We start from the raw sequence: 12,577 nt of genomic DNA on the forward strand, positions 1-12,577 counted from the left end.
ATACTGGACCTTATGGAGAGATGACCGCCCCGCCCAGCCACTTCCAATATCTCTCCATAAAACCATCCATTTCTGAGGATTTAGCAGTTATTGGCAGCCAGACCTGCATCACTGAGACTGAAATAACAAATGAGAATATTCCACTGGATTCAGAGGATTTTACTTTGTCTGCTCAGTCCAAATACACTAAGAAAAAGGGGGCATTTTTTTTGTTTTTTCTTCTGTTGATGGAAAACTTTTTTCTACACGCATCTAACTTGGAAGTGAATTTGATTCTGTCAGTAAGATACAGTAATTTTACACATTTCCAAAAATATGCTCTGGTAATTTTCTCCGCAGGGTAATATTTGGTAATAGATTGTCCATATTATCTGTGACACACCTATACAATAGGCAGACAGGTCCTGGTCATTTAAAGTGCTACAGAAACAATGTCACCCTTTAAGTTTGTATATGTAATGCTCACAGTGGTCATAAATTGTAGGATAACTCTTTTTAACCAGTTTCACACTGTATTGTATGGTCTGTATTATTACTGACACCCCCATTGTTCTAATTTTAGGATTTAACCAATAAAGAAATATAATTTTGATATACTATTCTTTGCAGTTGGTAGCAGGAGGTGCGGTGTCCCTTTCCTGTTGCTTTTCCCATGACCGACCAATACAGAATCAAAGACTGATTTAGGTGACAAAACAGACTAATGATGATCATGTGACTCAGTACATTTAGTTTTAAGAAATTCCAATATCTGTTAAGGACAGAGGGTGATATTTGTAGCAGCAATGGTCAATGAATCAATGGTACATCCGATTGTATGATATGGATACATTTACCCCTTTTGCACTGGACTTCACAACCTCTTTGTATAGAACATTTTACTCACTAATATAGGCAGAAATAGCATTTACATCATCCTTTACAAGTCCCTTAAAGGGGTACTCTGCTGCTCAGCGTTTGGAACAAACTGTTCCGAATGCTGGAGCCGGCACTGGAAGCTTGTGACTTCATAGCCCTGTCCCCTTGCATTGATGGGGCGGGGCATGATGTCAAGCGAGGGCAGGGCTATGAAGTCACGAGCTCCCAGCGTCGGCTCCAGCGTTCGGAGCAGTTTGTTCCAAACGCTGAGCAGCGGAGTACCCCTATAAGGGACTTGTAAAGGATTATGTAAATGCCATTTCTGCCTATATTAGTGAGTAAAATGTTCTATACAAAGAGGTTGTGAAGACCAGTGCATTGATGGGGCGGGGCTATGACGTCACAAGCTCCCGGCGGCAGCGTTCGGAACAGTTTGTTCCAAACGCTGAGCAGCGGGGTACCCTTTAAGTGCTATAAATTTACATGGGTGAAAGTCCAGGAAACTTTAGTTTAAATAAAGAAGTGCTAAGAATCAAGAAAAATGCTAAATCTTACATATTCCATTGTACAGTATGGAGACCCATCCATAGGGCATTACATTCTGAAAGTGAAAAGACGGACAAAGTGCATTCGCTTCATGCAATCTAATGTGTGATATGGATGACGTCTAGGGGCTTGATGTCAGGAAATCCATCCCAGCCTTAGGAGCAGACAACTGATCAATGGTTCAAGTATCTTCTATGCCTTGTATTTCTCCTTCCCATCCTCACTAATCACACAAATGTGCTAAAATAAAAAGGATAGGGTATGTTAGAAAAGACAGGGAGCGTACACTGGGGAGGTTAAAGTTACAAAATAAAATGAAGAAAGAGTCTTATCAATTAAAAAAAAGTATAATACTCTATGGTAACTAAGCCATCTTTGTAGATTCTGCTTTTCAAAAAAACTATGGTACCACGACAGGACATAAGGTGGGGGGATTTACCAAGACCAGCGATTCATACACCAGTCTTAATGCGCAAGTTCAAAGTTGTGAGTGCAATTCTTAAAGGGGGGGGGGGGGGGAGAGAGATGCAGACCATGCTGGGCGGTACAATTACCGAGGCCACTATACCATGCTCAGCCAAGTTCCATACACGAGTCCAGTTCATATGAATAGCACTCAACCTTAGCACATTGTTGCATGTGGTTTGGTTACCTCACCAACTGTACCCACCAGTGTGGTCTGCGCCTCCCAACTCTGGAGCTGGAGATCACACCGGCTCACAACTTTAAAACTTACGTTTCATATAAATCCCCAGTCATGTGCCAGAATTCAAGAGGTGCATGCCTCTCAAATCCAGGAGCATCTTTGGGTCTGCCATGTGCCTCTCTGAAATATACACCAGCTCAGAACTGCCGCCAGTATGCAGGAGTAAATTTTAGTAAATCCGAGGCCCTACCTTTTTTTAAAAGCTGGCACCGAAACCCTACCCACGGGGGGCCCCCCGCTCCCCCCAAATCCCAGACAGAAAATTTATTTAATAAATAAATAAAATAAAGTCCCTTCAGCTTCACTTCACTAAAAGCCTCAATATCTAAAGGAAAAGCTGTTTTTTTACCAACAGCCACAAGAGTGTAGCTTTTATTCATCATGAGTGATATAATAAAAGCTGTGCACTGACTGGTGGCTATGGGTGACAAAGAGGGTTTTTGAGTTTAATAAATCTTCCCCAATGCTTTTTTTGCTGGTTGTCAAGTCAAACTTTTTTTTTTTTTTTCCATTCTTGTGCACAGGATGACAAATAAAACTCAACTTACCTTCCTCGCTCACTTATGGCCTCTGGCATTAGGGTGCTCTGATAGCAGCCAGTGACTCCACTTTCCCCCCCAGCTGCAAATCAGTGTCTGCAACCAGGGGAACTGACAGTGCCGCCTGCCAATCACTTGCCAAGGCAGAACACAACTTTAGCCAGTGATTGTGTGGCACTGTCACATCACGTCTGCAGCAGGGAAGCAAAGTTCGGTGGAGATATGGTGCAGACTGGGCAACACGATACCAAAATACAGGAAGTGAAGGCAGGACAAGCAGGGCTCTGTGCAGGCTCTTTTTAATCATCCTGCTGTGTGAGCCGGGAACGTGTCAAAGAGCCTAACTGCACAGAGCCCTGCTTGTCCACCCTCACTTCCTGTATTTGACCTCCTCACAGAAACACACAGGCAATAGGGATGGACAAAAATATAAAAATTTTTGAGCCAAAAGTATATTACAAATATACATATAATGGTATTATCTACATTATTTTAAAAGTTTTTTTAACGACTGGTATACTTTAAAGGTTTTGTTGTATTTTTCATCCTGGGCAGATTCATGAATATAAATGTTTGGCTTGACCACCCCTTTAAATCTCCCAATTACAGTTTTTGTAGTTGCTTTGCAAGGATTGGCCACCTATGCTGTAAAGTACTTACGTTCAAGTCTCTAAAGTATTCATTGTAGTCTAATGCGTAGCCTACAACAAACTTGTCTGGCACTTCAAATCCTACAACTGAAAAGTTATACAAGAGAGAACAATGGGTTAGACAGCCGAAGAACAGAAGAAATAAACATTTACTGTTTAAAAAAAAAAAAAAAAAAAAGGCTACTTTCACACGACCCTTGCGCCCCGTCGAGAACGGCCATTAAGTTTCTTTTTTTATATATCTTTAACGGCAGTTATCTGTACGGGCAACAACGTGTCCCAATGGATCCCATTATAGTCAATGGGGTCCGTCGGGTGCCGTTGTTTTGTAGCAGGAAACAAAATGACAGCGCTTGCAGTATTTTTTTTCTCCTGCTGTTCTCCCCAGGTCACACTGCTGTGAAAGTAGCCTTAGACTGACAGTTTTTTTTCTCCACTCTCCTCCCTCCTGTTCTATCAGACTTAACTGCAACAAGGTTCCCCCCCCCCCCCCCCCAAAAAAAAATAAAAAAATAAACACAACACACTGCAGTGCTCTAAATAAACCACTCTGAGCCAAGAATGTCATAAGCTACTTTGTGTTGTTGCCACTTAAAGGCTTTGCACTGATTTTTTTGTGTTTGATTTCTGAATGCAAAAATAAAGCACGTTTCTAAATAGTCTTCATAATAAATTTACTACCATTTAGTTTCTACTGAGAGAAAGAAAAGTCTGTCAGACTTTCTGCTCTCTGTGTTGAGCCCTGTATGTTTTTTTTTTTTTTTTAAAGAGTGGACAGGGGGAGAGAAACCTTGGAGGAAAGCTCAGAGACACTGAGAAAAGCAGATAAGGCGGTCTTCAGGGGATCATATAGGCTGTGTACAAGTATAGAGTGAGGCTAGGTTAACACTTCAGAAAATCCAGCAGGAGATTCCGAGTGCGGCCAGAGCAGACTGAATCAGTAGGTGCCAGGACTGTGTGGACATTGCAGTCCCCATAGAAAGCAATGTCTGCAGAGTGGGTTCTGCCTGATTAATGATCAAGTAAATTTTTTGGGCAGCAGAATTTCAGCAACAGGAATATCTGCCACTGCAATTTCGTAGTGTGCACTGTGCAGTGGAATCTCATTACCAGCAACAGGATTCTGCTTCACTGGAATTTCTGACGGAAATTCCCAATCAGAATCCTGGTCAGAAATTCAATAGTGTGAACCTAGGCTAAAGGCCTAAAGGCTGTAGAAGCAAAGCTAAGCAAATGTTACAAATTAACCCTTTAAGGACACAGTTTTTTTTTAATTTTTGCACTTTCGTTTTTTTTCACCTCACCTTCTAAAAATCATAACTCTTAATTTTCTACCTAAAGACCCCTACCCACCGTTTTTTGTGCCAACAACTGTACTTTGTAATGACATCAATAATTTCACCCAACAATCTATGGCTACACGAAATAAAAAATTATATGTGGGGCAAAATTAAATTTTTTTTAAATAAAAATTTTGTAACTTTAGGGGGCTTTCAATTCTACGCAGCTTTTTGGTAAAAATGACACCTTATCCTTATTCTGTAGGTCCATATGATTAAAGTAAAACTGTAGTTTTCTCTCATTTTAGACGCAGTAATCAACTTTGATCGCCGTGTCTAAGGGTCCCGGTTATTCCTAGGTGCCGGGACCGACCCGCTATGATATATCACCCGCGTTATATCACGGAAGCGGGCGCAGGGCGTAAGGTACGCCCTGTGTCCTTAAGAGGTTAAATACGTATCATAACTGAGGACCACAGTTGCATATATACATTGTGATAATCGCTAAGTGTATGTGAACTTTAGAAATTCCAACTAATTGACCAACCGATTAAGAAAACAACAATAGACAACGATTTTCAGAATTGATTTGTTGCAGATTAATTGATTAGTTGTTTCAGCCGTAATGCATTGCCCTGTATTTAAAATGCATGGTGAATATATACAGTATTTCCATACGCAACAATGGGACAGACCCTGGATGTGGTTTTCTGTATGTATTTTGGTGTGTAATCCTACCAAAATATGCACATATGCAAAGGAAAACACTTATTGCCTTACACATTTTGAATGTATTAAAGTCCATGTAATACTCCCCACAGATTTGTTCAGATGAGACAACCATATCAACACCACTAAAGGCAAACTATAATGAACAAATCAGAATCCCTTTATATTATCTTCTTCAACAATTTACCATACAAGAAAGACTACTTACAATCAGGCCTATATCCAACACTGCGTGGAGTTCTTTTAACAAGCAAGCTGTTTAAAAAGGAAAAAAAAAATATTTAATAAACCAAAAAAAGGAGATTTTTTAACACTTACCGTAAAATCTCTTTCTCGAAGGATCCATTGGGGGACACAGACAGTGGGTGTATCTTGCTGTCTCTAGGAGGTGTGACACTATGGTGATAAAAAAAAAAAAAAGTCAGCTCCTCCCAGCAGGATACACCCGCCTTCAGGCTCTGAGCTAGTCAGTTTAAGTTCCAGAGCAATAGGAGGAGATCAATAGGTCAAGGAAAAACTCAAAACTGTCCGAGAACCAGAAGAAATAACATAACTGAACACACCCTCGGACAGAGAACCAAGGAAAAACCCCAAAAAGGGCGGGATCTGTGTCCCCCAATGGATCCTTCGAGAAAGGGATTTTACGGTAAGTGTTAAAAAAAATCTCCTTTTCTCTATCGGCTCCATTGGGGGACACTTGGGTGGGCAGATAAGTAATCAGGCAGACGGCTGATCCACTGCCGCCTGTAACACCTTACGCCCCAGGGTAGCATCGGCCGATGCGAAAGTATGAACTCGGTAAAACCTCAAGAATGTGTGCAAAGACGACCAGGTAGCCGCCTTGCAAATCTGCGAGGCCAAGGCTCTATTCTGGAGAGCCCAGGATGCCCCAACAGAACGAGTGGAATGAGCCACAACCCTGAAAGGAGGAATCTTCCCCTTACAGCGATAGGCTTCCGAAATGGCAGACCGAATCCACCTAGAAATGGTGGCCTTGGAAGCAGGATGTACCTTGCGACGACCTTCCGTCAGGACGAAAAAGGAATCACACTGATGAAAGGAAGAAGTGATGGAGAGATAAGACCAAACAGCCCGAACCACGTCCAGCTTGTGCAGTAAGCGCTCCCTAGGATGAGAAGGAGCCGGGCACAATGACGGGAGGACAATATCCTCATTGAGATGAAAGGCCGAGACCACCTTAGGTAAAAAGGAAGGGTCTGGCCGGAAAACAACCTTGTCCTGGTGAATCACCAGAAACGGACAACCGCAGGAAAGGGCTGCCAATTCAGACACCCTCCGGACGGAGGTTGATAGCCACCAGAAACGCCACTTTCCAAGAAAGGAAGCGGAGAGACACTTCTCTAAGGGGCTCAAAGGGTGCACCCTGGAGGGCACTCAGAACCAAATTCAAGTCCCAAGGGGGAGAAGGTGACCGATAAGGAGGAACAGCGTGCGCCACTTGTAGGAAGGTCTGAACATGAGGATTAGAAGCCAGGGGCCCCTGGAAAAGAACAGTAAGGGCCGAAAGCTGACCCTTAAGAGAACTGAGAGACAACCCCAGTTCCAACCCCGACTGCAAAAAGGAGAGAAGACGGGGAACCGAGAAGGTCACCGGGGAGAAGTCCTGTGCTTCACACCAACGAAAATAAGACCTCCAAGTACGATGGTAAATCCTTGCAGAGGAGGGCTTACGAGCCTTGAGCATGGGGCAAATGACTTGGGGAAGAGAACCCGCGGACCCTCAAAACCGCGGTCTCAACCGCCACGCCGTCAAAAGCAGCGACTATAAATTGGGGTGGCAAAGGGAACCCTGGGAGAACAGGTTCGGACGGAGCGGAAGGCGCAGTGGAGTGTCGTCCAGGAGCCTGACTACGTCGGCATACCACGACCTTCGGGGCCAATCTGGAGCTACCAGAATGGCGGGAATGCCCTCTGCTTTGAGCTTCCTCAGCACTCTGGGAAGAAGCGGAAGAGGAGGGAACAGGTAGGGTAGAGTAAACCCCCCCCCCCCCCCCGAAGGAATCACTAGGGCGTCCACGGCCAGAGCCTGAGGGTCCCAGGACTTGGACACAAACGGAAGGATCTTCCGATTGTGCCGGGACGCGAAGAGGTCCACGTCCGGAATGCCCCAGAGGTCGCAGAGGTGCGAGAAGACCTCTGGATGTAGAGACCACTTGCCGGGGTCGGGTGAGGACCGACTGAGGAAGTCCGCTTCCCAGTTGAGTACCCCCGGGATGTGAATCACCGAGATGGCCGGAACCTTGCTCTCCGCCCAGGAGAGAATCTTGGTCACCTCGGCCATGGCTGCCGAGCTGCGAGTGCCGCCCTGACGATTTATGTACGCCACGGCCGTGGCATTGTCCGACTGAACGCAGACAGGACGGGACTGAACATGGGACTCCCAATGAAGAAGAAAAAGAACAATCGCCCGTAATTCCAATATGTTTATCGGAAGAAGGGTCTCCCGGGGAGACCAGAGTCCCTGAACCGTCCAATCCCTGAACACGCCGCCCCAGCCCGACAGGCTGGCATCCGTTGTGACAACCTGCCAGTGAAGGGGAAGAAACGACCGCCTTGGAGAAGAAGGGGGGAGTGGAGCCACCAGAGCAGAGACTGACAGACACTGAGAGGGAGAACAATCTGACGATCGAGGGACAGAGGAGACCTGTTCCACCGAGAGAGAATCTCCAGTTGGAGGGGACGGTAATGAAATTGGGCAAAAGGTTCGGCCTCCATAGTTGCCACCATCCGATCCAGGACTTCCATACAAGTGAAGGATGGAGACTGATACCTGGGTCCGAAGGGAGCGGACCCCCGACCGGAGCGCTAGACGTTTGTCCGGCGGAAGACGAATTCGGGCAGAGGCCGTGTCGAAGAGAAGTCCCAGAAAGGATAGAGACTGGGTAGGACGGAGGACAGACTTGTCTTGGTTGACCATCCACCCGAAGCAAGCCAGAGTGTGGAGAGGGATGTCCAGATTCTCCAGAGTCTGGGCCCTGGTTGGAGCCTTGATGAGAAGGTCGTCCAGGTAGGGTATCACCGAGATTCCCCTTGACCGTAACAGGCCCATCACCGGCGCAAGGACCTTCGTAAAGACCCAAGGAGCCGTGGCTAGACCGAAAGGGTGGGCTACAAATTGAAAGTGCCCCTCCGGAACCGCAAAGCGGAGGTACCGATGATGGCCCGGAAATATTGGCACATGGAGGTAGGCATCCTTGATGTCCACCGATGTAAGGAACTCCCCTTGTTTCAGTGACGCCACTCCCGAACGGAGGGATTCCATTCGGAAGTGGCGGATGAGAAGATGAAGATTGAGACACTTGAGGTCCAAAACTGGACGCACAGAACCGCCTTCTTGGGGACCACAAAAAGATTTGAATAGAAACCCTGAAAACGTTCCCCTGAAGGAACAGGAACAATAACCCCCTGGAGAAGCAGAGACTGGAGAGCCGTTCGAAACTGCTTCACCAGAGGAGGGGACCGGGATCGAAAAAAGCGATCCCTCGGAAGGGATGCAAATTCGATCCGGTAACCATTGGACACCACGTCCCTGACCCAAGAGTCTTGAATGTGAGAGGTCCAAATGTCTCGAAAAAGTAAGAGATGACCTCCCTCCCGAGAAGAAACCGCGGGTGGGGGCCTCACTTCATGCAGAAGTGGGCTTGCAGTTGCCAGATTTGAGTGCAAAACGGCCGGACCCAGACTTCCAAGACGGGCAAGCCCGGAACGAGGGAACCTTCTTGTCCCGCGAGGGCGCCTGCCCGGATCCCTTGTTGGAACTGGAACTTGTTGGACCGAATGGAAAAGGCCTTCCTTTGGGAAGTAGGGCGAGCCTAATTTTGAGGAAACAAGGAACTCTTACTTTCCGTTGCCTCGGTGATAATCTCATCAAGGCGTTTGCCAAAAAGACGGCCACCCGTTAAGGGAAGCTCAGTGAGAGATCTTTTGGAAGCGGCATCCGCATTCCAAGCTTTAAGCCATATGGAGCGGCAGAGAGCCGCTAGATGACCCACAGCATAGGCAGAACAACAGCTGCCTGCATGGAGGCTGCGCACAGAAAATCCCCGGCTTTAGAGCATTGGAGAGCCAAAGCAGATAAATCCTCCGTAGGGGATCCCGCTAAGATATCCTGACGGAGCTTTTGGCACCACTCTGACAGGCCTTTGGACACCCATGTGGAGGCAAAGATGGGAAGAAGAGAAGAGCCAGCAGCTTCAGTGGCAAACTTCGCTAAGGATTCTACCTTCTTGTCCATGGGATCCTTGAAGGCAGCGGCATCTGCCAGAGGCAGTGTAGTTGCCTTATTGATCCGGGAAACTGGTGGGTCCACTGAGGGAGGAGAAACCACCTTAGTGACAAAGACCTTGTGAAATGGATAACGATCTTGAATTGTCTTGATTCCCGGGAACCTTTTGTCCGGATGTTTCCATGCGGATTCCAGAATGTCAGTGTGAGAACTGAACTTCTGCGGAGCTGGCTTAGCACAATGAAAGGATACTCCTGGATTGACATCCGAAGATCCTGGGTCCTCTAAGTGAAAGGTGTCTCTCAGGGCTGTAACCAAAGAGTTAACCATTGCAACTGACTCCGGGCGGTCCTCAGAGTCAGATGCCTGCTCGGAAACCTCGTCCACCAGGAGAATGAGAATAGGTAGAGGCAGTCCTGGAGGAGGGCGACTCTGACCGAGAACGTGGCTCTGGCGTGACAGAGCGGCAACTCAGAGAACGTCCTCTGGAGGAGCGACGTTTGTGCCCAGATGACAGGGGGGCGGGACCCACAAGAGGAACGCTCACGTCTGCGTGAAGACTCATTGGAAGAGTCAGACGAGGCACCCCTAGGACGCTTATGAGAGCGTGAAGAATGTGGAGATGAGGAGCGAGCCCTTCCAGAGTTCCTGCACAGGGAAGACCCCTTCAAGGCGGACACCACTTCCCGGGAGGACTCAGCCACCGAGCGGGAGACTTTGTTCAAGTCAGCCATATACTGGGTCAGGGAAGAAACCCAGGCTGGGGGAGCGGCTGGATCCACCGGGACCGAAAGGGCATCAGGGGGTACCAGGGGGTCTGGGGGAGCAGTGGCGCAGGCAGGACAAGTGGACTCAGAAGAGCCAGACATTTTGGTATTACAGTGCTTACAGAGATAGTAAGTCACTGAAGTTCTAGGTCTCTGTTTAGAGGGAGGAACAGCTCTGGGTACGGACATAATGAGGGAAAAGAATGGAGATAGGAACTTTCTCACCGTAGTCTGTGTCCCCCCGTCAGCTGCAGTGAGGAGACTCGCTCTGTGCAGCTAGAGAGAGAGAGAAACAGGCCAGCCAATAGGAAGAGGAGGGCGTGCCTGAAGCAAGGCACTAAGTAAATGACCCCTTCCTACTGAAATTCACGCCCACGGTGCTGATTGGAGGCTGCTTCGCGCCTCTGAGCTCTCCCAGCCCCGTGGGCGGAGCCACAGACCGGCCGAGGAGAAGTGTCCTGGCGCCCGCTCCTTCCCCTGAGCGCACCAGTTACTTGTTTGTGCGCTCGGGGAATAGGGCGGCCGGCTGATAGCAGCGCCGCGGCTGTCAGCCGCTTATAAGGCGCTGCCGACAAAGTGAAACAGCACCGTGGCTGACAGCCGCGTATAAGGCGCTGTATAGAGACAATGTGACCCATACACACACACACACAAGTGAAGTGCCGGAATAAGGCGCTATGGAAAGTAGCCACCAAAGCACACACCCACACAAGAGAAGTGCCCCCTATATGATGCCTGCCACAGCTCCCCCAAAATTAAAGTGAAGCCCCTGTAATAAAGTGCAGCCCCTATAATTTAGTCCCAAAAACTAAAAGGTGGGCCAAAACAGGGGGTCTCCAGCTGTTGCGAGTCCGTACCTGTGGAGAAAGAAGGGAGAAGTACTTACCTCAGTCAGAAGAACTTACCTACTGGAGTCTTACCTCTTCAGTCAGCATTAGTTACCTGCATCACGCCTGGCTGCTATGCGCGAGCGAGGCGAGCAGGGAAATAGGGGGACCCGGACCCGTGAGGTACCACCCAAGCGCTGACCGTTGGCGAGGGGGGGGGGGGGGTTAACAGCGCATATACGCAATGTCTGTGCCCCCACACTCGCAATGGGGAAACAGGGAACCGCAGTCCCTGAGTCCCCACCTGAAAACAGAAAAGAAAAGGAATAAAAAACTAACACGTCCCTAACTAGGAAAACAAAAAACAAAAAATTAAAAGACCTGGTCTGGAGCAACTCAGACCACGTTCCACCTCCTTAGACACTAAGCTTAAACTGACTAGCTCAGAGCCTGAAGGCGGGTATATCCTGCTGGGAGGAGCTGACTTTTTTTTTTTTTATCACCATAGTGTCACCTCCTTGAGACAGCAAGATACACCCACTGTCTGTGTCCCCCAATGGAGCCGATAGAGAAACAACCTATATGTATAACTGAGTCTAAATAATAAGACAAATTTACTTTAAAAAATTCTAGTGTCAGATTTATAATTTTTTTTGTAGAGAAGTATAAATATTGATAAGGTTGGGTTCACATCATGTTTTAGGCAATACGGGACCACATACGGCTGGGGGAGCTAAAACCGGACGCTCCCGTATCCCTGCCGTATGCGGCCCGTATGTAATGTATTTCAATAAGCCGACCGGAGTGAAGCAATGACTTCGGTCGGCTCCTTTCTGCCCCGTATGCGGTTTTCCCACCGGACCTAAAACTGGGGTAGACCACGGTTTTAGGTCCAGTGGGAAAACTGCATACAGAGCAAAAATTTCTTGAAATACATTACATACTGGCCGCATACGGCAGGGACACGGGAGCGCCCGGTTTTAGCTCCCCTCCAGCCGTATGTGGTCCCGTATTGCCTAAATCGTGATGTGAACCCAGCTTTATATGGTTAGAAAAGTATGGGAGAGCAATGTGTCTTCCTGCAGAACTATGTCATAGTGAGACACCAATAGGCTACGTTCGGACTAAGGAAATTCAGCGAGGAAATTTCCTTGCTGAATATCCTTAGTGAATCGAGGATCTTCAGCATGGAGCAGAACTGTTCCGGATTGTCTGCAGCAATTTGTAGTGGACATATGTAGCCATCTGTTGAACAAAAAACTTCTCAGGATGATTCTGATGGGAAAACATACATGTCAATCTTCTGTCAGAATCCAATTCCTCGTCGGTAGCTCAGTTAGGGAATTTCAATCGTGTGAACAGGGCCTAAGTAGCTAAGTAGACATGTGTGCATCCCCTGCTGGGAGTAGTTAATGTAAAAACTCAACAC

General features: G+C 47.4%; 1 protein-coding gene across 1 annotated transcript in view; it reads right to left on the reverse strand.

Moving 5' to 3' along the window:
* Positions 1-1,176: 1,176 nt before the first annotated feature.
* The window catches only part of HPRT1 (hypoxanthine phosphoribosyltransferase 1), a 42,735-nt gene continuing 31,334 nt past the window's right edge, over positions 1,177-12,577 (reverse strand). Inside the window, exons 7-9 of the mRNA XM_056538730.1 lie at positions 5,517-5,563; positions 3,310-3,386; positions 1,177-1,644 (exon numbers count right to left, since the gene is read on the reverse strand). Coding sequence (XP_056394705.1) covers positions 1,597-1,644; positions 3,310-3,386; positions 5,517-5,563 — 172 coding nt within the window. The 3' untranslated portion in view covers positions 1,177-1,596. The remainder of the gene's footprint in view (positions 1,645-3,309; positions 3,387-5,516; positions 5,564-12,577) is intronic.

This window comes from Hyla sarda, chromosome 9 (genome assembly GCF_029499605.1).
Source record: "Hyla sarda isolate aHylSar1 chromosome 9, aHylSar1.hap1, whole genome shotgun sequence".
NCBI lineage: Eukaryota > Metazoa > Chordata > Amphibia > Anura > Hylidae > Hyla > Hyla sarda.